This window comes from Anoplolepis gracilipes, chromosome 4, assembly GCF_047496725.1.
Source record: "Anoplolepis gracilipes chromosome 4, ASM4749672v1, whole genome shotgun sequence".
Taxonomy (NCBI): domain Eukaryota; kingdom Metazoa; phylum Arthropoda; class Insecta; order Hymenoptera; family Formicidae; genus Anoplolepis; species Anoplolepis gracilipes.
Genome location: NC_132973.1, coordinates 11,157,477 through 11,183,453, shown reverse-complemented (window position 1 = coordinate 11,183,453; position 25,977 = coordinate 11,157,477). Strand labels below are relative to the sequence as shown.

Here is a 25,977-nt window from a genome sequence, read left to right as displayed (position 1 = left end):
ACGAATATCTATCTAAGAAAAATATTCGCACATTTTTTTTCATTCTTCCACGCACGCGCATGCAATGTACATCTCTTCCATTATTACAGTGTCGTGTTTAGATCATTTACGCAGATTTAAAAATCAGGAAGCTCTTTTCTTTTATTTTTCCTCTTTTTTTAGACTAAATTTCGCATACAAAACGACTTTTCGGTCATTTAATTCGCACAACTTTAGAAGGCCTTCAGCCTCTTTCGGCCTCGAGTATCTCTAACGTTCGTCTTCTGGCTTCGAGCAAAATAATTTGCTTTCGATTGACACAGGACCAGATCGGATCGGAGATTTCTCAGATTCAAGGACTAAGATAACGTAGCGATTTGACATGTCCTCTGTTCAAGCTCACTGTCCTCGTCGGATTCGCTGGCCCAGGAGGGCCGTCGCTCGTGTCATATCTCGCCGTCGCTGTCCCCGGGACAGCGGCCTGAACCTGACACGCCGTCATCGAGGACCTCCGTCACCTTGCGAAACAGACAATAATTGATAGATGTAATTCCAAAAAAAAAAAAAATTGTAATAAAGAAAAATAATAAATTTGTAGTAATGTACATTTTGCGACAGAATCTGAATTAATTTCAATATATATATATAAGTCAATAAAGCGATATAATATACTAAAGTCAAAAGAATTGTAAAAAAAATTATAAAAATCGATTATAAAATTGTATGTAAAATATCTTACTATAGGGAATCAAATTTTAAAATACAGAACAATGAAATGACTCTGTAAAGAAATTGAGCGACAAATTCCTAAATTATAAATATTATAGATTTTCTTGTATATGAAAATAAATAAATTACAATAAGAAAAATTGGGGACAAATTTTTTACAATATTCCGACCTCAACAACGGGAAAGAGGAATCGAAGCGAGAAGAAATCGATATGCAAGGATCTTGAGGATACTCACTAGAACTTCTTCGAAACGATCGTAATTGTCCTGTCTGGAGTTCAAGAGACTTTCGCCTACCGAATCGGTCCCGGTGTTCGATTGGCAAGGATCTCGTCGTCCTAGTGCGCTCGATGCAATATGCAGCAAGGACAATACCGCCAACAGGCCGGCTGCAAACCGTATCTATATTGAGAAATTCACACAGAGAAATACAACGAGGATTGCTGAAGGAGTCTATGTCCTCTTACCCGCAACGTAGGACAGCCAAAGTCTATTGGGGCGCCATGCCAAGCTGCACGACAATGGTAAGTATAACAACGCTCTTCGCCAGCCTCGCGTGCTTGTCAGAACATTGGACCAACAACGCGAGCAAAGAGAATCCTCGTTTCTGGAAAAAAAGTATAAGCATTCTTTCTTTCCACAGGAAGAGATTCGTTCGTTTGCAAAATTAAAAATAATATTTGAAGGCAAGAGAGAGAGAGAGAGAGAGAGAGAGAGAGAATAATAATGTGTCGTGTATTAAAAAAAATTATAAATTAATTAATTCATATATGCTATACTTATTTAAATTAATTAATATATTGTAAATAATTTTTTTTCATTCTTACACAAAGAGCTTTATTTTAATTATATATATATATATATATATAAAATTATATATCAAATGTCAAATTAATTTAAAGCTATTTTTAATTTTATTTGTAATAATTTATAATTATTATTAATATGAATAATTACCGTCAAAAATGAAATGTGCATATTCTACCAAAGAGTTAATATTTGCAAACAATGTAAAAATATTTACATAAGCTCCGATTTGTGCGCAAGAGTTAGAGGGATTATCCGATTTAAATTCGATAAACAAACTTTTATGAGAACGACGCGACGTTCTATTGAATCGCGGACGAACAATCAGCTTTAATCCTTGTTATAGCTTCATCAATTTTCATTCAATTTCTTCCTTCTTTTTAAAGGAGTGGAATAGCAAAATAATTTCTTCATCAACTCAACTTCTCGCGTCGGATACTTTCATCGCTCATTCCAAGATTAATAAATTTAATCTTGTCTTTGTGAAGAGAAGATTTTACTTCAAAACAAAAACTCAATTTGTTGTCGATATATCACAAGTGCAACAAGTTTTTTTTTATATTATATTCTCTTAATTATGTGTCTTTATTAGCTTTCTGTATATAAAATCTATCTTTTCACATAAAAGCTCAATTTTTTAAAAGAGTGTCAAATTTTTGTAGGCGTTCAAGTCCAAGTTTTATTTTTATTTACCCATATATATATGCAGGGTGTTGGATAATTGGTGAAAAACCTGCTAATGACAGGTTCTTGAGATGATTTAGAGACGATTTTTCCTCAGCGAAAATGTCGAGGCATCAATAATTTCCGAGTTATAAACAATTGAAAAAAGGCGCTTTTCGCAAATTAAACTTTTTGAAGTTAAACAATTATCAAAACTACATTCATCAGTTAATTTCAGATAGAGTTTACTATAATAGAATTTTAATTTAAGGCTTCATTACAAAGATGTATAATGATAAAAATTGGAAACTTGCAAAAAATGATGAAATCTCTCGATATTTTCGCTGAGGAAAAATCTGCCATTAACAGATTTTTCACCAATTATCGGACACCTTGTATATATATTATATATATATATATATATATATATATATATATATATTTATATATATATATATATATATATATATATATATATGTATATAAAATTATTGTACCTACATTAACACTTTGACTTAAATATATGCAATAGCGATGTCCTTTGTAATGTAATTTCATGGAAATATTCGCAGTAAGCATACTGACAGTTAGAAGGAAATTATCTGGAAGCAACTTGCTAAAGCTTCGAAATTATCAGGGAAATTTCCGTAAAGGTAGATAGTAATTATCGCGTATGTCTGGAAACGTACCAATATTAGCACTCACGACAGACACTGCTAAATTCGCCCAATCAACAGTTCGCAGAGGATTAATCCTCTATGACGATGACGATGACGAAAGGGGGAAAGCACGATAATCATGTTTTATACGACTTTGTGAGAGAAAACACAAAGAAATCTTCTCTTTCAAAATTAATCGAAAGAAAATAATTCAAAAAATATAATTGAGAGAAGAATTTCTTTTTTCGAAAACCCCTTAAGCACAAATATTTCTAATTGAATTATTTTCTAAATTAATCCGACAAATTTTCATCCTCGTCCAAGATATGTATTTGCGGTGTAAAAATATATCTCCCTCTGAAAATGTGTTTTTTGCACGAAGCGACGTACACATTATCTCTTTCATCCTGATCAGGGACAATCGAGTGGGAGGTGGATCTCGTGTAGGGTGATCGATCGTTCCGACTCGCAGTTTTAATGGCACCGTCGTCGTCGTCGTCGAGAGCATAAACTTCCGTCGGGGAGTAACGTCGATTCGATGGATCGCTAAGCTAAGTTGTACGATAAAACCGTAGGACGATGGTAAAACTTCTTTTACTTTCTCCTAGCACATACTAGTTGTACCAAGCTACGAAGAACGCTGGCGACATCGTTCTCATTGGCTCTCGTCCCGTCCTGATCGATACGAGAGCAACTTGGATGGGAAACTGATCAGCCGGGCAATAATCAAGATATGATTACGAAAAACATTTGCTCAAACTAATATTTATTATATCGAGAAGATATAAAATCTTGGAACAAATCGGAACAATAACTTTATTCTTAATTAATTTTTTTTTTTCACACAAATTTTGTCCATTAAAACCATCTCGAGGAGAAGGAATTTCGAAGCTTGCGTTTGACACATTTATCTTGTTTAGACAGACTACTTGTAAAGGCTTCGTCTTTTGCATCGTAAAGCGTTATCTAGGTGCTTGCCGGTGATCCGCGTTTCCTCATCCGCTCGTCGGGAAACGCGGGGAAAACTGGGGCAAACTTCCGACCTGGTTGGTAATTGCCGGCTGGCTTTGCGCTTCTTCTTTTCCGTGTTATCCTGCCGCGATAGTTTGGACTCGATGATAGTTCCCCGGGGCCCTTTTAACCCTTTACGCCCGTCCAGCTTATCCTTTCTAATATACACGAACCAGTTTCGGGCAATTTGCAAAGTTATATATCTCGATATTTACATTAAATTTGTGTGAAACGTAGTATATCAACATGTCTTTCATTTCTCTTTATTTCATTTATCAATATAATTATTAATCTCTCTTATATATTATATTTATCATATACAAATAAATTTATATATTAATTAGCGAGAGAGAAAAATGAAAGAATACATAAATAAATAAAAAATCAAATATAAAATAAAAGAAAGCAATAAAGCTTTTTTTTACATAAAACAAAATCTTATCTATATATATATATGTAACAAAATAAAATGTTATTATATAAGAAATTTTTATTTCTTTATCAAGACATACCTGACGCAGAGCTGTACAAATAGGGTGATGGCCCAAGTTACTTCGAGGAAGAAGATCACGCCCGATGCTGCTCTGTAATTCAAGACGTATGTTTGAATTAAATGTTCTAACAATAAGAGAAGAGAAACCGAATATACGGTACGAAACTTTGCACTCCATGGATCGAATACGTCGTAACAATACGTTCGCTTCGTCAACAATTTTTCGAAGGGATGCGAGAGAGAGAGAGAGAGAGAGAAAAAGAGAAAAAGAGAGAGTTATGGGGATAAGAAAAACACGCAGCGGACTTCAAGTTTCTATAAAGGACCTCACCGCTCTTTACACAGATATAGGACATAAATAATAATAATTTCGTTATACGAGAAAAATTCATGTCAATGTTTGCCAATATCGCGGAAACGTGATTCGACTGGTTGTAAGGGAAATGGCGATTTGTATCCCGGGAGAATCACGATGCCCCACGCAGTGTATCAATGATTTAAGGGCGCCGACTGCCTTGCGTAAAACGCGAGGGAGACTCCGCTGGTAAAAAATGTAAAACATTTCTCTCAATCTCTCCCACTCGCCACGATATTTTTCCTGAAAGTGTGAGTGAGTGAGATACCAGCAGGAAAATTGCAGTGAGCAATGTCGAAAATATTTCTTTTCGCCGCACTCGAGTTCATTGCGCACACCCACACACACACACACACACACACACACACACACACACACACACACGTATATATATATATATATATATATATATATATATATATATATATATATTAGCGCCTCTGTGGAAAAATGCGACCGCAGACACAAGGGAATATCTAATTAAGAGTTATCGTCCTTTCTCGAATGCGGAACTTTATCAGACGTTTGTGCTTTAATACGAGGGTGTCGCAAATATATCGTCGTAGATAAATTTAAAAATTGAGATATAATAGTTGTATGCATAATGTAAGGCTACTTTAGATAATCTATAATGTGACAGAATTTAAAACAGTTTTATTTGGAATCTGATATCTCGTGTATAATTTTTTAAAATATTTTTTCAGGGTTGGAAACGCCGTTACTGTTACTTTTTTTTGGTAACAAAGTGATAACGGCGTTACTATTTTTTTTTTTTCTGTAACTGTAGCGGTAACGTAGTTACATTTTTTTTAGTAACGGTAACAAATTTAACAGTTACTTTTATCGTTACTCTTTATATATGGAACCTATTTATGACATTATTATATTTAAATTAACATTATTATAACCTATTATTATATTTTCTATTTTCATATATTCAATCTCCAATTATTAATATAGATATTCATATAGGTCCGTATTTAGAACGTGCTAACATCTTTGTAAGCGCGTTCTGAATACGGATCGTAATTATGAGAGTACAAACAATATATCGTGTATTTATAAATTTAATGCAAACTAAAATTTTTTTTATTTATACTTTGAGTGTTTTAAAATTTTTTCCTTATTATTTATTTGGTTTTACAAATTTAGAATAAAAAATTAAAAAAAATTTATTGATATCTTATTAATATTTTAATTATTAACTTTTTCAATAAAATATATTACAAAAGTATATTTTTTATTTAATTTTTAATCTTGTTTTAACATTAAAAAGGTAACGAAAAAAGTAACGAATAGTTATACTTTTTAAGTAATGACAACGATAACTAGTTACTTTTTAAAAATAACTTTCCCATTCCTGTTTTTTATAAGCTGTAAATAATAAAACTATATCATATATAAGTATATAAAACTCTGCTTTATGGATTCTTTATGAATGCAAGTAAGCTTTAGTAGAATCTTTAGGATAAGCAAAAAACCTTATAATTTTTTTCAACTCACTGAAAAAGAAAGTTGTAAAGATTTATGACTCTAATGCATATATTAAAATTCTATCAAGTTTGTTTGGAAAATTAGACCTTTAATTTATCGTTAGATAAGGAAAGACTTTCGACTTGTTCACTTTTTCTTTCCCGTGACCGAATAAATACCTTGCCTTAAAGATAATCTCGTTTCAGCATCGCGCTTCCGTTCCTGATAATCTAATTGGCCCTAAATTAGATTTCTCGAGGACGGATCGAATCGCATGAATTGCCCGATAAGTATAAGTATAAGAACGGTCGTAAAGATTTTCACCGTCGTTCATCGCGCTTAATTATCATACTACTAGTACTCGACAAAATGGATCTTATCCAGGAATCGTAATTAAAGCGCACAGCTGAGAGTATGCAAAGCATAAAAGGCCAGGAACAATGGAGCTGGAGGATATGCCGTGGATAAATTAGAATCTCATGTTTAGCCCTTAAAAGCGGGGTGTGCGTTACTCCGGTCTGTTTACACAAATAACTTGCGCAAGTATCTCTTATTACGAATATCTACTGTTATTATTATTTACGTAACAGAATATAAGAACGAAAATCGAGGGAAAAATCCATTCGTAAAATCTCGCGTAAAACTCAAAAATTTCAGTTATATATTCTCATCTCGTTGTCTCTATTATCCGAAATATTCCTTCGATCGTAGAAAATTTCGAAAAAAGTCTCAGCGTTCGTAACATTTGTATTTTTACAATATATAAATATATTTTGAGAAAAAAATATAGCCACATAAATTAAATAATAATAATAATAATAAACTAATAATCTTTGCTCTCTAGAAAAATTCAATCACTTTACAATACTATTGCAAGCATACAATCGTCAAACGTACTACGGTAAATGTTGTCGCTGTCTCTGACAGATGGATAAATAGTAATCACCCCGCGAGAGCCAGGCGAATTGAAAGGAATGGACGGAAATCTCTTTTGTAAAATTAAATTACTTCTTCGTATAATTTCAAAGGATTCGACTATATAGAATTCGAAGAATCGAGGAGTTTGATTTCACGGGATAATATTTACTCCTATCGATATCATCCTTTGATTAACCTGTCTAACACTTTCCTTCTCACGGGTCTAATATGTAATATTATCTCGACGCAGAAAATTGCGATAACGCGCGCGCAGGAGGCTGATAATGCGTGAATTGAATTACGGTATACGCATGTTGAATTATCCTCACGTAACGTAAAGCCCCATGACGTGTCGATGGTACGCCACATCCGCGCCGACGCCGCATACAACTGCAACAGACAGAAAGAGGATCAAAAAGATTGCATCTCCCGTCCCGTCTGATGAATTCCATCTCACCGCGCTGCTATACGATATGTATTTTGCAGGCATCGATCTCCTCGATCGTATTTTACGCCGAACGCGAGATTCGCGTAATTTATAACCGCGGATACAACTCGCATACAAATCGTCGCGAAATATTTCAGCTATGATAAATTGAGCGAGTTTCATAAATATATGATGTATAATAATACACATGTAGTCTTCTTTTTTATTTTTACCTAGTAATTTTTTGTTAAGATGATTACATTTTTGTTTAATTTTATTTGAGGTTCTTGACTCACGAGTTAATTATCTTTGCATGCGTTGATAAAAATTTAATTTCAATTTAATATTTTTAATTTTATACGTATTTAAATTTTTGTTAAATATTTTCTCTCTCTCTCTCTCTCTCTCTCTCTTTCTCTTTCAGAACATTTTATCCATCCATCTACCTTCTCTCTGTAGAGAGAAACACCGATATTCCCGCAGGATACTTAGCGGCATAAATTCTCTCTCCGTGTGCTTCCGTATGCATGCCGGTGCATTAATTACCACTTCTGAAATTCGCCCATGCATTCCAAACGTGTGGGACGAACGTGCAAGTTGGAATCCTTTGCCGTTTATTATATGTAATTCGTTATGATAATGAATGTTGAAAAAAGAAACGACAATTCGCGATTTTTTAAACACGAAAAAAAAAAAGTTCTAGAGAGATGTTCCCTGCATCTTGTCGAAAATGTGTGTGCGCATATTCTATCAAGAGCTCTTCATCTTAAAACAAAGAGATTATTACACGATGAAAATTATAGCATCGAAAGACATGAACATACATTTTTTATAAAAGGATACGTGTACTATAAAAATATTACACGATAAGATTCCGATCGAGAGATCCTGTACTAAATCCGCGCTATCTCGGTACAAAATTATTCTATTGTTTACGAAGAGAGTACACACATATTCTATGCAAGTATCATGTGCACAATGCACTATACTCCCCTTTGACAGAAAATCAATATAATAGGTTCGATTTCGACGGGATTTTTTTTCTCGCGAAGCAGTGGTTCAATTTGAACGCCTACTATAGACAAAGGGACAAAGCCGATCATCTCGAATCAATGTAATTGCCCTCAGGAGAATGCACGTTGTATGTACATGTCAGGCGATGCTTCATCGAGACTCAGCCTCACATCAATCACATTGTAGTGAATGAATTGCCCTGCCAAATTTTTCAACAAGAGAAACAGATATATTTCTAAAAAAATATAATTTTAAAAAATATATAATTTTTAATCCATCCGTTGAAAAAACTTATTTCTTAAAAAATTATTAATTTAATAATTTAAATTTATTGTAGTGAAAATATCGTTGGCTCGTACACAGGATGATCTATATATATACATATAATGTCTAAACTGTCAAACAACGGTAAACGAACATATGACGATGATAACCGCAAGTGCCCTGTCTGGAAATGGTGCTCTATCAATCCATCGCTGTGACGACTTAACGCTCCGAAATTTTTCGAAAATCCAATCCTTGACAGTTGAAACGCAATTTCGATCAATTCGGTAAAAAACTTTGAAATGGAAAAAAAATTTAATTAAATTGGAGTTGGAAAAAAGTCAGTTTCTCTCGCATACAAGTTTTATCGCCACACTCAGCTGAAGCTCTATTGTCAACGCGGAATTTTCAGATACGCGTGGAATACAATTTAAGCCGGACCAGAGGCAATTTCTGAGAAAGTCGAAGAGAACGATATCAAAGAGCAGTCCGTGAAAGGTCCTAATTGCAGAGAGGATCCGATCAAAGGGTTTCTATAAAATGAAATAACCGACACACGGGAAAATAATTTTACGCGCCATTACAGAACTTTTCATTTCAGCTACCATGTTACAAATGCAGTTAACAATAAGAATATTCGAAGAAAATTGTCACGTTTCAATTTTAATGGTGACGCGTTCTCACGTGGTAATTGCAAGATCGAGCTATTGAAGAGAATAATTATATAACAGATAAATTAAACGATTCGATAAAATTACATTGAAATTAATTACTGTTAAAAAACTGTCAATTATATATTAATTAATTAATAATCGTTTAAAGGCTCTTTTGGAAATAATAATTAAATTTAATATATAAAAAGAAGAATAAATTCGAGTCAAGGATAAAATTGTATAAATAAACGTGAATAAAACATAATGGTATAATATAAAACAGCAAGAATTAAATCAGATCGATAAAAGTCAAAAATAATCAACTCTCGACTTAATTACTAATTTTACTTTATGACTAACTATTTCTTTATTTAATTGCGTTGTAGATAATTCAAATAAAGAACCGAAACGTGCGTTTAAATTATGCATTAATTATGTGTTGATTTATAATTACGCTTGATTTATTTTAATATGTACATACGCTACAACGATTGCATTGGTTCTTATTTGCCTTTCTTTATATTAAATTTGCATATTAATTAATTTATTATTCATTAATTCACAATGGGTCTCAAACTTTTATATTCGATTCAAAGCATTACTCGATATATTATATTCACGCGATCCCATCCAATATGATTTTCACATCGAATCGCTTTCAATCTCTCTAGAAGCGAAATTTTGTAATTATCGATTTGCAAACAATGTTAAACACCACGGCTTACATTTTCATTTTCCAAGAAACTTGACAATAGGAGTCGCGTATACGTGTGTGTATGTGCGCGCGCGCATGTTTGCGAGTTCAACAACGAATTTGGGGAAACGCGAGCGCGATGTATTATTCAGAGGACGAAGTCGCGTGAAGTTTAATAAAAGGAAAATCCGACCAGGACGACACGTGCATCTGAGATCTTTTCGGCTGTCGTCGAGAAGAAAATACTTGCGCAAAATTTAACGCTTTTTATCCGGTACCTCTGCCCTTCCCGTTTCACGATATGTTCTTATTTTACGTATTTACGAGCTAGCAACCAAGAGCCGGAAGAGGTGAAATTTGCTGTTACAGGATGGACAATTCCCACTTCCGCAGAAGTTGATGTAAAAAAAAAAAAAAAAAATGAAAAAGAGCATAGACGTATGTACGTATTATAATAGTCTATCGAAAGCGCATAATAATAATTAATTTTTGATTAAATTTTATATCTTACTAGAAGATTTTAAGCGCGTGCTATTTATTTTATGTGTGTTTATATCGTGTTACATGGTTATTATTGTGTATGTTAAAGTTAAGCGTTAAAATTTCTTTTCCGCAATGCTAATTGATTGTTGAATATTTAATTTTAATATTTATTGGCTTTAAGAAAGCATCCTGTTTTCTTTTTCTTTCTTTCTTTCTCTTTCTCTTTCTTTATTTAATATTATATCCCTTCTCCTTCTTTCATCTCTTCTTTTTTCTATTAATTACACAAATATAAATTACATATTAAATATACATATAATATCATGGGAAATGTTTATATATAGGTTCATCATATATAATATTTATGTACCTTTCTTTTTTTCTTCTTTGTTTTCTTTAACTATTTTTTTAACTTTTCTTTAATTTAATTTTTTTACAAGTTGTCACATAAACTGTCAAAATTTGACAGCTGCAAATCGACACGTGCGGAGCAAGTCGCAATAACGCACTTGACAACGAGACATCGAGATAACCAATCAGCATCTCGGAAAAGAGGCAACAATATGTAGATAATATGTCTTTTTTAAGAAGAGGAATAATTTCCATATAATTTTAATTTTTGGTTGGAGCGACTTTTCGAATGTAGATAAAATCTTGAAAAAAATGTTGCCTGCATCCATGCTTCGTCGAGGACCGTCTGGAAAACTCGCCAGATTGGCGGATGCGGGTTCTCGAGCGTGTTCGCCAACGCGGGACGTCGCCGGGCGAATGTTCCGCGGCTGGCAGAACACGAGTCGGTCACCTAGGATTGTGCTGGTTCGTGTCGCGAATGAAATTTCCGGGGCTTTATTGTCCTCCAAGATGTTCACCGGGGGATATCCATTATCCTCCCACCGACAAGAGAAGGTCGCCATCTGACTAGTCGTTATCTCGAAAATTAGATCCTTACATCTACATAGAAGATATTTTTCTCACACACGAGCAAGTCACGCGCTAAGTGCTGCTGCGACGATTAATTTGATTAAAAAATCGATAACCACAGAGAACTTGTTGATGTAAAGTTGACATTTCACCAACGTTGATTTAACTACACTATGCGAGCGAAAGCATAACACTAAAGAAAATTACACGCGGAGGCGACAAAGTGACGAGGTACTAAAAGGGTGAGAAACGTTGCGAGAGGTGGGTGGCAAGGTGGAAAATTCGAGGAGGAAAGGCGAAAGAGGGAGATGGTACTTTCGCGAAAGCTTGCCTAAGGATGAATAGTGGCCAATAGGTCGCCTTTTCTCCCTTAATCTCTTCCTCTGTCGCGGGAACGAAGACAGATTGGCGCCTATAGATCGGATTCCTATCTCATGCAATCGTGTAGCTTCCTCGATATTTTTATTTCTTCTTCACGTGTCTTTCTTCCTTTTTTCCCTTTGTTATAGTCTCGTCGCTTTGTCCGGAGTGAATTTTCGCGACCACCGATGAGTGGGGTAATTCAAATTTCCGTTCTCAGATTCAATTAGAGACGCGATGCAATTAGCCACGGACACCCACTTGTGTCGTCAAGGGTGTCCTTCCTGCAAGGGTGAAAGCGCGAGATAATTAAGACGGACTACTCTCGAATATATAATTAGACCAATTAACTTTGGAAAGTACCGCCCTCTTGACCGAGCAATATCACTTTATACGTGACATGTGTTTCGGAAACAAAGACTCTGTGTTTTGGTGAAAACGGATAACGAAGTTCTCCGCTATCATTTTTAATCAATTAATTTAAAAAAAATATTCCTCAAAATTGATTTCAATCAATTAAAACTTTTTTCAATTTATATATTAATAGGCTTTACGATAGAAAAAGTGAAATGGAATTTTAAACGGTTGACACGCTTCCTTATTCCTTCTGCAAGTCGACAACGTTGAAAAATCGTTAGCGTACAAATATATATAAGCATCTCTCGATGTACAAAATTCAGCGGGAATTAATTTAATCCGCGGCAATCGAAGGGAATCCTGTCTCGTTCCTTCTCGTTGTCGGGAGAATCTCGCGGATGCGTTCGTCGAACGAATGCGGCGACGGCGGCGACGGCGGCGACGGCGGCGTCGCGTTTCCGGCGACGAAGCGCGCGGATGGAAATTGAGTTTCGTTGAGTTTTCCATCGCGACGATTCGATTTGTCCCGCGACACCGTGACGAACAGCATCAAAACTTTCTCGCGCGCGAAAGGGACGACGATCCTCGTCGTCGCCTCGAGGTCGCGATAAAGCGGACAAGTAGAAAGAAAACGTGGGAGAAAATCGGGTGAACAACTTTCTCGAGATGATGGATGCGCCTCCCTTAGAAAGAATCCGACCTTACTGGGGTCTCCTTGGAAAATATATCGCGTTCCTACGATATCTTGGGAAAATGGTCGTCGAGAAAATCTATGGTTGAGAAGCGTACCTCAGCCTCTTCCCTCAATGCGCATTTTACTTTGTACATTATAAATCTATTTACAGAGCTGAATGTCGGGCGAAATGTTGTTAAAGAGTGTCGAAACTGTCAGTAACTATGTCGCACAATTTTTCTTTACCGCATGCATACATCGCGTATGGAATGTATCACGGAAAATGCCGCGTATCCGCGAGTCCTCAATGGCAGCGAATTTTGAATATGTTCACAATAGCTTACACTTTAGATGATGCGATAAAAAAGAAAAAGGAAAGTGTACAAAACAACACGATAAATGTATGGATGAGTGAGGGTGTGTGTGTGTGTGTGTGTGTGTATACGCGTGCGCGCACAAATGTGGCTTTCACAGAAATTAAAATTGAAGAGAGCGACTCGCAGTTAATTTCCAAAGTGCTGGGAAAATTTTTGGCTCGGCGGAACTTTCGTGAAAGCAAATCGACCGACATACATCGTAATTTTCCTAACAATAATTAAACTCTGCCTTTTTTTAAATTCCATTTCAGGTTTTTAATCAACAAAATATAATAAATATCTAGTATACCGAACGTTAAGACATTGCTTTGATTGAATGGGAAAATTCTAATATTTCTTGCACATATATAGCACATATATATTTCATATTTTTTATTGCGCCTCGGTTTCAACCCTTGATCACTCTTATTGGATATTTTTCTACATGACGCAATAAAGATATTTTTATACAGCTTAATAAAAATATTTTTACATCGAGCATTTCGATGCGTGTCATATTTTTTTATCTCGCAATACTTTTTCGAAAGCAACGACCCAGGATATGTAGGTAGACGAGAATATAAAATACCAACCTCCCTCTTACCATAGTCTCGTCCCGGCTATCGTTATTTCGTTGAATTATATTTGGACCGACAAATGTAGGTCATGAAAAATATTGCAAATTAAAGTTAAATCTAAAAAACAAATAAAATTAATTTTCTGTAGTAAATTTAAAAAAAGCGCGATTGGAACATATATCTTATGTAATTAAAACTTAATAAAAAAAATTATATAAATAATATACATATATAATATTCGCGAATGAATCATCATACCTATAAATATACCTATAAATATACTTGCATATATTTATGTGTCTCTAATTAGAGAATCTAAGATGAAGCTAAATTAAAATTGTTTTCAATATTCGTAAAGGAAATTAACGCGTAAAAATGGCTTTGATATATCGTTTTTAGTTTTATTTAAAGGCTTTATTTACTCTTCCATGAATAAGATGGCTTTCCATAAATATGTATATGAGCTCAACATTCTTGAATAAATAATCTCTTGAATTAAATGTCAACTCTTTTCGATCCTGAATTACGATAGTTGGGAAGATATGTGAGTTGTATGTTCCTTGGCCATTCGTATTTCGCTATAAAATTGCGAGAGCAGGCGATATTTCCTCTTGGCTGAAAGAAAGGCAAATCTCTCATCGAGAGAATATAGTCTTATCATCGACGACCTTTATGTGCAGACACGTGCCCTTACATGTGGGTACAAGGGATGAAACCGGAGCCAACCGCAGCCGTTCTTCTCCGTTCCGACACGGCCTTAAACTTTACCGCAATGAGTCCCCGCGGATATAAACTTATGATTCACAGTATGTCAACCTGAGCAAACTTTGCAGCTGCGCGCGAATTTCCATATGGTTTACACCGGTTGCACCACCCTACGGAAGATTCTAAAGGCATTGAGTATACCTAGGCAGGCATTATCTCTTTACGCCAGAAACTCCTCGCTAGCGGATGCGAGCACGACGTAAGAAAATCGAAGCACAACAGTAGAGACTATAAAAAGTCAAAATATAGAAAATTATATGCAAATAAGCGAGAGCTCAGTACGCTTTTTGTGTATATCAAGTTGTCGAAAAATTTTTCAAATGACTTAATTTTTCTGTAATTACAAAGCTGTGACGTACTCGACTGTCTCTACATAAAATAGAAAATAATAAATGTTTAAAGAAACATTCGCTTAGAAAAATGATCTTGCACCTTGAACAAAAATTTTCTAGGTATAAAAAATTAACTAAAACAGATAAATTATTAGCAAATACTGTGATACTGCATATATTTTGCATTTAATCAATTTAAATGACAGAGACAGAATTTATATCTGTACTATTAGTGTAATTTAGATAGAAAATTTTTCTGTCATGCCTATCTTTAGGGTCTATTGTCAAGGACAATTATATTTGTGATTAATAAAAAAAGAGAAACTCTGTGACATCTAATAGATCAATTTATTGAGAAAGAGGAATTTAACGATGATTCATTATGTAAATCTGAAAAAAATATATTTACATAAAAAAGCATTGGTGAATGTGTTGCCTTGGTAATTTCGCTATTTTATAAAGTTAAATTTAATTAATTTTTTTCAAAAGCTACATTCAAAAAAATAATCTTGCAACTTTAACAAAAATTTTCTAGGTGTAAAAAATGAACTGAAACAGATAAATTATTAGAAAATACTGTAATATAATACTGCATATATTTTGCACTTGATCAATTTAAATGACAAAGACAGAATTTATATCTGTACTATTAGTATAATTTAGACAGAAAATTTTTCTGCGATGCCTATCTTTAAGGCCTATTGTCAAGGACAATTATATTTGTGATTAATATCTGACAATGGGATCTAAATTTTCTAGAGGTATCGTTAGAATATTGCTGCTATAAATTCTATACGTGACAAATAATATTCTAACAGATACAAAAAAGTAGCGGTAAATTTTAATTGAGACGTCTAGAAATCTATCTACATTAGCAAAATATTTTTTTGAGTGTTTGTTATTATTTATATATTTATATTTTAAGCAGAGATAATGTGTAATTTTGTAGGTAGGGGCGCACATGTTGCAAATGGAATGTGTACACGAATTTTCCACGCTTAGCCGCGAAAACTTGCATAACCAACTTCCCAAAACCTCAAAACCACGAATTTCATCGAGGAATGCGGCACACTATAGTCATCGAGAGAATTCTGCTTTTATTGTACTTTGACCTAAAATTCGAAATTCTCGAGAAAGAGAATTACGTAATCTAGATAGAGGCAAAAACATCAGAGAGAGAGATATCAATTAATTTTAACTATTTATAAAACAATCTATACCTCTATATTTTCAACATCGCTTCCCTTGTGCGATATTATATTGTCCTGCTTCGAGGAAAATGTGAAAGATTTATTTTGATTATTTCTGAATGTATTTTTATAAGAAATGGATATTGAATTTGGTGCATAAACAGTTCAGGCAATTAATTAGATTCATTTGAAGACATGTTTGTATTGTTTCTAAACAAAAAAAACAAAAAAAAATAAAAGTAGCTGAAACTCTTTGGCAGAAATACTGATAAGAATAATATTGAGTGGCACGTTTCGTAATACATGCGCGAGAACAAACAACGCACGATGAATGAAAAGAAAAGAGATTTCGGTGAAAAAAAAACAAGTTATGATTGCAAAAGTTGATAAGAATGTATTCTCTAACGAATCAACGTTTAGTCAATTTTCAGTTATCAAAATCGAAAAGAGAGATGTAATTTTTGTTAAATTTTCAATATTGAATATATATTCCTCTCAATAGCAATAATAAATATAAAAATTAAATTAAATACAATTAAATTTAAAAATAATAAAAATTATAAATAAATTTAATGAAAATAAAACATTTAAATATAAAAATAAATTTCTGCTTTATAAAGTATACTTACTTTAAATTATATGTAAAAATATTTTTCACATGATATTGTTTTTCTTGATTTTGTCAATATTAAAAGTTCTTAATTGAAGTGTTTATATGTAAATGTGAAATTACTTCAAGTATTATGTATCTCATCAGAATATTTTCGTCACTCGCGTTAGGTACACGTAGAATAGCTGTCCGCGAAAATATGTTAATTGCTAATTAAAATAAATTATTATCATTATTATATCTCTCCATATTATCTTGAATATATATAAAGAAAATTCAATATTCTACAAATCTCATAAAAATATTAATATTCTGCTCTCGTTGCAGTTTCCACGCGTGTAAAAATAATTTGAGGCACAATTAAAATCGAATCTGGATGTGAGAATAAGAAGACATTCGGCCAGCGGAAGATTTTAATGAGATTTTGCTTTTCATTGCATTTCCAGAAAGAGTTAACAAATCGCTACCGTGCATAAAATAAGTATAGGTATAGCTACCGTGAGTTTCTTATCGCGCGGAGAAGAATCAAGCTCTTCCAGCATTCTCGCATTGCTTCCATATATCGCTTAAAATATCTCGCGGCGACTGAAGGATTACGGGGATGAAATGTTTCATCTGCAGTAAATTCGCGTTAACGTCATTTTTGCGGAATGCGCTTCACCGCATTCGCAGGAATCGCGATAAATCCATGCTTCTATATTTGCATTCGCGCTGCCACATATGCTACTTTTCGGCAAAGTTTCGGAATATTATTCCGCTTGCCTCTTGAATCTACGCTGGTATGAAACTACCGGTTTATACAGGTTTTTATAAAATGGTAGAGTGCGAGAAAAAAAAAGAGAAACTCTGTGACATCTAATAGATCAATTTATTGAGAAAGAGAAATTTAACGATGATTCATTATGTAAATCTGAAAAAAATATATTTACATAAAAAAGCATTGGTGAATGTGTTGCCTTGGTAATTTCGCTATTTTATAAAGTTAAATTTAATTAATTTTTTTCAAAAGCTACATTCAAAAAAATAATCTTGCAACTTTAACAAAAATTTTCTAGATGTATAAAATGAACTAAAACAGATAAATTATCAGCAAATACTGTGATACAGCATATATTTTGCACTTAATCAATTTAAATGACAAAGACAGAATTTATATCTGTACTGTTAATGTAATTTAGACAGAAAATTTGTCTGTGATGGCTATCTTTAAGGCCTATTGTCAAGGACAATTATATTTGGCAATGGGATCTAAATTTTCTAGAAGTATTACTGGAATATTGCTGTTATAAAAATTCTATGACAAAAACTATTTCAACAGATACAAAAAGTATAGCGGTAAATTTTAATTAAGACATCTAGAAATCTATCTACATTAGCAAAATATTTTTTTGAGTGTACGAATGCGCGATATTCGCGTATTATGTATTCCATAATGCGCATTCCTATGGCGCACGATATGAAAGATGCAATTTGTATCAGCGACTGATTCTCGGTGGCGGATAATCGCGATTCGTGCACAAATTAGCGGTGATTTACGCCTCGATACGAATGCAACTGCACTGGCACGATACGCGCGCGCGGCTGTAAATTATTGCCGAGTGTCTAATTGCCTAATTTTACGTTTCCGTTCTATACGATGACAAACTCTCTCTTCCAAATCCAACCGAAATCCGTATTTGTTTATGTTTGATTGCGTTTATTTGTCTCATCGAGATTCACAGCACGATTGAATTAAAATTAAACGCGTTTGACAATATTATTATAGACTTAAACATTAGTTTTTTTTAAATATGTATATCTCCTTATTTAATTGATTTGTTTTAATTATAATTATATCTCTCGATGAGCACTAATTTGTGAGATGGAAATGTTAAAAACACCGTCAAAACACATATTTATACAAAAGTCGATGGATATTGACAAATTATTTACTTCGCAATATTTACCAAACAAAATATTGACCAATTGCCTCGATAAATATACGTTATTAAATGTTTTTTAACATATTAAATATTAGAAATATCGCCAATATATGTAAAACTAAAAAATAAATCGTAATCAACACGTCATGTGTGAACACGTGCGCTGTGAAGGAATCAAAGGGGCGCGATGTTTACGTTGTAAACAAGCTGGCTATAGAACGATGGGCTTAATCTGATTGCAGTTTATATAATTTCAGGATGCTGCGGCAGCGATTTCAACACAATACCTACAGACTTCTGAAACTAATTAAAATATACGAATGGCGAGATCACGCGGGGCTCGTCTAATCGAGGTCGTCAGTTGCAGATAGAGAAGTAATCCTTGTTCCAGTTACCGAGTATCTCTCTCTCTTTTTTTCCTCACGTTTCATTAATTCTAAAACCCCACATCTGGAAAGCATGCGAAAGAGCACGTGATTGCACAATTTAGATCTAAAAAAATATGAGTTTAATATCCCCCCCAAAAAACATCAAAAATGAAATCGATCACTCAAAAAAATATTTCGCTAATGTAGATAGATTTCTAGACGTCTCAATTAAAATTTATCGCTATCTTTTGTATCTGTTGGAATATTGTTTGTCACGTATAGAATTTATAGCAGCAATATTCTAGCAATACCGTTAGAAAATTTAGATCCTATTGCCAAATATTAATCACAAATATAATTGTCCTTGACAATAGGCCTTAAAGATAGACATCGCAGAAGAATTTTCTGTCTAAATTACACTAATAGTACAGATATAAATTCTGTCTCTGTCATTTAAATTGATTAAATGCAAAATATATGCAGTATCACAGTATTCGCTAATAATTTATCTGTTTCAGTTAATTTCTTACACCTAGAAAATTTTTGCTCAAGTTGCAAGATCATTTTTTTGAACGATATTCTTGCGTGCAAAATTCTTTTTTCGATAAAGACGGAAAGAAGAACAGGATTGTAGCAATAATTCTCGTCAAGAAACTCGGGACGATACTCGTACGATATGTATATAACAAGAACTCGCGCAAAGTTCGTAAGTTGTTCGTGGAGCTCACGTGTTCAAAATACCCAGTTTATCCTCGTTACCGAGTTACGGCAATCGAAAGTTCAACCCCCTCGGGTCGAGTTGAACGGGGATCACCATCGACGCTGACAGAATGCGTTTCTCTTCATCCGCCCCAAGTCGCAAGCCACTATATATATTCGACTATCACGATTTCGATCTTCGACAACGACGATTCGAGTACGTGATATGTTACCCGGTTCTCCGGAGCATCCCTATATAAGAGTTCACGGTGTATCTACATCAAATATACAATGTATTTCCACGAGAACTAAAAGTAGATATTACGCGCGACTGATTTCACCAAAAATTCTCGATCGTCCGAAAATTCAGTCTCGCTTTATATTTTATATATACCTTTGTGCTTTGCTCGAAATTCTATAAATTCCATCGCGGTGAATCGATCATCTCTCTACTGCTCTACCAGATAGAAGGTTTATTGTTTTAATTAACGTGTGGCTTAAGAGGATTCGATCTGCGCGAAAGAAATAAGGGATTACTTTGGAAATTTTTCAGACGAGCTAATTTTTTGTGTTCTATCAACAGAATAACGGTGTTTATATTTATATATATATATATATATATATATATATATATATATCGAGAACTATTTCCGTGTATCGACGTTTCTTTTCTTGTAAAAGCGCGCAATTTCGCGATAAGTCTTCGACAGTAAATCAACGGTGTTTTATCGACAGTGCCGTCTAAAACGAGGGTGCAAGTGCAAGGAAGTATAGGGGAGAGGGATGTACGGGGAGAGCACGATGGCCCGGGGGTTGTTTTCTAGTTAGAAGCGCGCGGCAAAACGCGGGAGCGAAAAGCCTCAACTGACTGCGGCTTTTCCACAACGTCGCCCGGCCAAGATAACGAAATGCCGATAGCTAGTCGTACGTAAATAGCTTGATATTTATATCCTTACATACCTGTCATTCGATTTTGAAAATTTTATAAATTTTAATTGAATCAGAATTGCTGTCTTCACCATCACTGTCACGACTTTATCCGCGTTTTAATGCGCGTATGATTTAAGAAGATTCTATCTAAAGTACACATCCTTAGAGAAAAAAGGGAAGAGGAGACACGTATAAAATTCCAGGGATAGAAAGTTACTTTTAAAAAGTAACTCGTTACCGTTACTCGTTACCGAGTCAAAATAGTAAATAGTTACCGTTATTCGTTACTTATTATTAAAAGTAACTATTCGTTACTGTTTTCATTACTTTTTTAATGTTAAAACAAGATTAAAAATTAAATAAAAAATATATTTTTGTAATATATTTTATTAAAAAAATTAATAATTAAAATATTAATAAAATATCAATAAATTTTTTAAAATTTTTTATTTTAAATTTGTAAAACCATAAATAACAAGGAAAAAATTTTAAAACATTCAAAGTATAAATAAAAAATTTTAGTTTGCACTAAATTTATAACTATAGTCAAATACACGATATATTTTTTGTACTTTTATAATTATGGTCCGTATTCAGAACGCGCTTACAAAGATGTTAGCACGTTCTAAATACGAACCTATATGAATCTCTGTTGATAAGATTAAAATATACGAAAATAGAAAATATAATATCATAAAAATAGAAAATATAAAATCATAAATATCCAGGTAGCAAGTACATGTCATTTTAACGTCATTTAACAAAAACTGGTTATTTCTGGTTCAATAACGTCACGTGACCAAATAATGCCTAATTTAAAACGTCTTTTTTTGTAATGTCTTAATAATGTTGTAAAAAAACGTCATAATATCATGATTCTTAAGTCATTATTATAAATCGCCCAAGTATTACTATTTTTTAACTAAAAACTCATTTAATTTTTTATAATATCTTAAATTGTTAAAACAATTCTGTGTATAATTTTGATATTCACAATTCTTTATACCTCAGGGCCCTAACATGAATTTCCTCTGTAACTTGATCATAACTCATGAGATTTGATCATGAATCTTTTCCTTTAGCGTGAACTCGTGAAAAGTTTCATTAACGAATTCAATATTTGTGAATGAATTTTTCATTTTGTACGAGTTCACGCTAGAGAAAAAGATTCATAATCAAATATGTCATTATAAAGTCACTAATAGGTCTAAAATGGTCATAAAGTCACGTCTTTTTAACATCTTGAAATGTCGTCATCGGTCTGTGACATTAATCCGTCATTTTTACGTCCTTACATCACGTCATATTTGGTTCGAACTGACCATATTTTGACGTCAAAATGTCGTGTGCTTGCTACCTGGGTAGGTTCCATATATGAAAAGTAACTAAAGTTAAATTCGTTACCATTACTAAAAAAATGTAACTACGTCACCGCTACAGTTACAGAAAAAAAAAAATAGTAACTCCGTCATCACTTCGTTACCAAAAAAAAAAAAAAAAATAACTGTAACGGTGTTACTTTCCAACCCTGTAAAATTCTATCCCTCAAACTTGCCCTTCTTCCTTCTTCCTACTTCCTACCCTTTCCTTTTCAATTTTGAATTCCTTGACAAAAGAACCGATGACATGAGTTCTTTGTCGCCCCTAACGTTCATCCATCAGCACGTAATGAAAGAGTAATATATATATATATATATATATATATATATATATCTCCGTAAAAGATTTATGCGTCAATTCCCGGTGCGCGAACGCGTCGTTATCAACGGCGGTATTCTTCCTTTTGTCTCCGTCTCTTCCGGATTAAACGAAAAAGTTGCTATTGCAAATGCGGGCGCGCCTCGCGTGCAAACGGCATAAATAACGGTCGGTTTGTTTGAAGCCGTCAGCAGTTTTATACTGCTTGTGGTCGCGCTGCAACTGCAGCTGCACTCTCCGTTTCGCACCTCACACCTCACACGCGTTGCTCTTTATTTATTTCACCGATATTTCCATTTTCAGAACGCCGATGGTCGACAGATTATTACGCAGCCGACCAAACGTAATGACCAGTGAATTTGTTTCCACACACATACCTAAACGCACACAATCACACACACACATACACTCTCTCTCTCTCTCTCTCTCTCTCTCTCTCTCTCTCTCTTTCTCTCTCTCTCTGCCGCTCTTTTTCTCTCTTTCAATATTATTTCATTATTTATAAATTATTGGTCGTTTATGCAATTGTTATAACTAACTGCACCGCGAATCGTCAACAAAATTTAAATTGACAATCGATAAAATGTGAAGCAAGTCGCGCGTGCGTCATTATAACGCAATGTGGAAAAAAAAATACGCACTCCCGTCGAGCGGTGAATTTATCGCAGGAAAATATTCTATTTTGTTATATTAATTCGCGAACATGATTCCTAGAATAGTTTTCGCGCTTTGTTATACCATTCACGTTTGTTTGTTACTCGCAGTAAAATATATTTCGCTTTACGCTCGTGTGGACCAATTAAAAACTCTGTGCTTTTCAACCGAGTCGCCGACTTTTGTTGGATGGGTGACAAATCGTCAAACTGCTAAACAGAGAGATATATATATTTACCGGACGCAATATTTACAAAGCGATCACAAAGAGAGCGCGAAAAAAGGAACAAGTCGCTAGAGGAAAATTCGTCAAACTACCCCTCGCTCGAAAAAAAAAAAAAAAAAAAAAACAAAAACATGGAATGGAAACATGAAATACACCCTGTATGTATGTATGCACACACATATATTCCGCAGCCGCGCTGCGGAATTCCGGTAACGATTCACTAACCCTCGCGGCCATTTGGCACTGGAACTGGAAACTGCGCACGTTGATTAAACGTCAATGGGCTGTTACAAGATCGAGATATCGTTGTGGCCTGGAAGTGATCCGCCGATTCCTCGTTCGACCGATCGCGCACACTAATTGGAGCCGAAGCGGGAAGCGCACCGAGTGTTATCAATTAAGGCACGACCAAAGCACGATTGTCGCGGGCAATTAATCTCGTAACCGTTTCGGATCAGATGAGTCAGCAACAACGTTGCGACTCATCCACCCGTTTCGATAGCGTCGACGCGACGCTAAAAAAAAAAAAAAAAAAAAAAATCTACCGCCATTCATTCGAGGATAATGGACCATCAGGAACTCCATCGGATCTGTCGAGAGTATTTTTCGTTATTATTTATCACGACGTGGGAAAAGAATGGGATGAGATCATCAAAAGTAAAGAAAACACGTGTCATCAGTAACAAACTTGACAGCGCAACGATTATAAGCGTAAGAAAATACATTAAAGCATATTTTTGTGTCATTTTATTTAATTATTTACTTAAACATTTTATTTTATTATTATTTTAATGTTAGATGTATATTAATTTGTTTAATTTTATTAATTTTATTAAATATATTACACATATTAATTTTAAATATGTATATGTATATGATCGTTATAAGTTCTTTGTAAATTCTGAATTTAACATTTTTTTTTATAAAGCATAAATTTTTATAAAACAACCATGAAAAGCTTAGATTTTTTAGATTAATATAAGATTACCTGCAATATACAAAAAATTATTATGTACAAATAATTATTAACAAATTATTATTTTGATATTAATACTTAATATTTTTATTAATATTATATATTTAATTATTATTAACATTATTTTAATGTGATTGTATATTTCTTTTTTATCATTATTGTTTCAGACAAATCTCTTGAATTCGGATATTTTTAGAGAAAAAGAAACTATTATGCTACGTATACTGCAATTTTCACGAAGAGAGAGAAAGAGAGAGATGCGCCTGAGAAATAATTTGAGAACCTTATAAATAATGGTTATTTAAACAATAATAAGCGGAGGGAGGTTGTTCAAAAGATCAAGCTTTACTGTCTTCCGCTGTATTATAATGATCTATTAATATTAAACAAATGTAAAGAGTCTTGCAGATAGACTGCTGTTTTCATTACCTTTCATGCGGTAATGAAAAGCAGAGTGTTTCTCACGAGTCATTTCTCCTTCATTCAAAGTAGAAAGAAAAAAGATCGTTTCTATCCCGTCACAATCTTTGAGATAAAAATTCCTATCAGAAATGAGAGAAAATAAAATTTTTTTTTTTTATATAATTTTTTTATATTCTTATATAACATTATTATATTGTTATCCCTCTCCTCCTCGCCTCCACCGTTTTTACCGTTCTTTTTCTATTCCTTCTCTCTAAAATTTTTTGTTTAAATTACCGGACCTTTTTCTCCGCATAATTTAATAATACATATCTTTCTATCGGGACGGTATGATAATTTGATAACATAAATTATCGACTCACCAACAGCAGTGCACACCCCGACGATCCTTGTCATCGTCCTTAGATGATGATCGCTCGGTCTTTCGTAGGTAGCCATATCGCCGACAGTATCCTTCGCAAAGTCCTTGGTTTGAGTTATCATGAGATGTACGATAAATCGCTGCACGTTTTTTACGCTTTTCAACAAAGTTTCTCTGTGAAAAAAAAAAAAATATATATATATATATACATATCACTTGTAATTTATTTTAACAATGTCTTTTAACCTTTACACACAAAGTGCATCGGAAAAAAAAAATCTTTACGTAAGAGAAGTTATTAATATCTAGTACATATTCCCTATTAGGATTATTATATAATTATTATGTATAAAAAAAGCACATAATAAGATATTCAAAAGAGACTGTAAATTACAATTTATAATTTTTTTATTTGAAGAAACAATATTCTTTACTGTTAGTACTACGTGTTTACTATCATTACTCTTTCTGTACAAATAATGAACTTTCTCGCTGACAGTTGCAACATGTTTGGTGTTTTAGATTAGAAAAATTTGTCGCGATTATTAGTTTTATCACAGATCTAATTTTGATTTCGATTTCAACTCACCAAAATTTCCACTGATCGCCCAAACGTCCTTCACCATCGCAAGCTCACGCGAAACTGCAAAGTGCAAGCGCGTCGCGGGAAACGTCACCGTGGCGCCAAAAACATTGAACATGCGCAAATGTCACTACCGTTTAAATTTATTATCAACCCCCTTACCACGTGTTCCGTGCTCTTTGTGAATAGACAATATTGTTTTTTATTACGATTAATACACAAATTATCAATTTAATAAAGATTTATGCATTTTCTTCTTTGCCATTTTATATTACTGTTTTTTATGTAAATAATATATGTCGTATACACACACACACACACATATATACACAAAAATAGTTTATGCATGTAATAAAAAAAAAGTTCAGTTCCA

General features: G+C 33.7%; 1 protein-coding gene across 5 annotated transcripts; it reads right to left on the bottom strand.

Annotated features, from left to right (window-relative positions):
* Positions 1-86: 86 nt before the first annotated feature.
* LOC140665295 (uncharacterized) lies at positions 87-25,977 on the bottom strand. 5 transcript variants are annotated; one of them, XM_072891223.1, is made up of 7 exons: positions 25,611-25,947; positions 25,023-25,195; positions 7,417-7,477; positions 4,361-4,432; positions 1,176-1,315; positions 946-1,110; positions 87-497 (listed from the first exon to the last, which is right to left on the bottom strand). In XM_072891223.1, the coding sequence occupies exons 2-7, from the start codon at positions 25,141-25,143 to the stop codon at positions 478-480; spliced, it is 579 nt and encodes a 192-aa protein (XP_072747324.1). In that variant the 5' UTR covers positions 25,144-25,195; positions 25,611-25,947; the 3' UTR covers positions 87-477. The 5 variants fall into 5 exon arrangements, with proteins under 5 accessions (XP_072747324.1, XP_072747322.1, XP_072747326.1 ...); XM_072891221.1 differs by having other exon boundaries at positions 946-1,097; positions 25,611-25,927; XM_072891225.1 differs by lacking the exons at positions 25,023-25,195; positions 25,611-25,947 and adding an exon at positions 20,714-21,010 and having other exon boundaries at positions 946-1,097.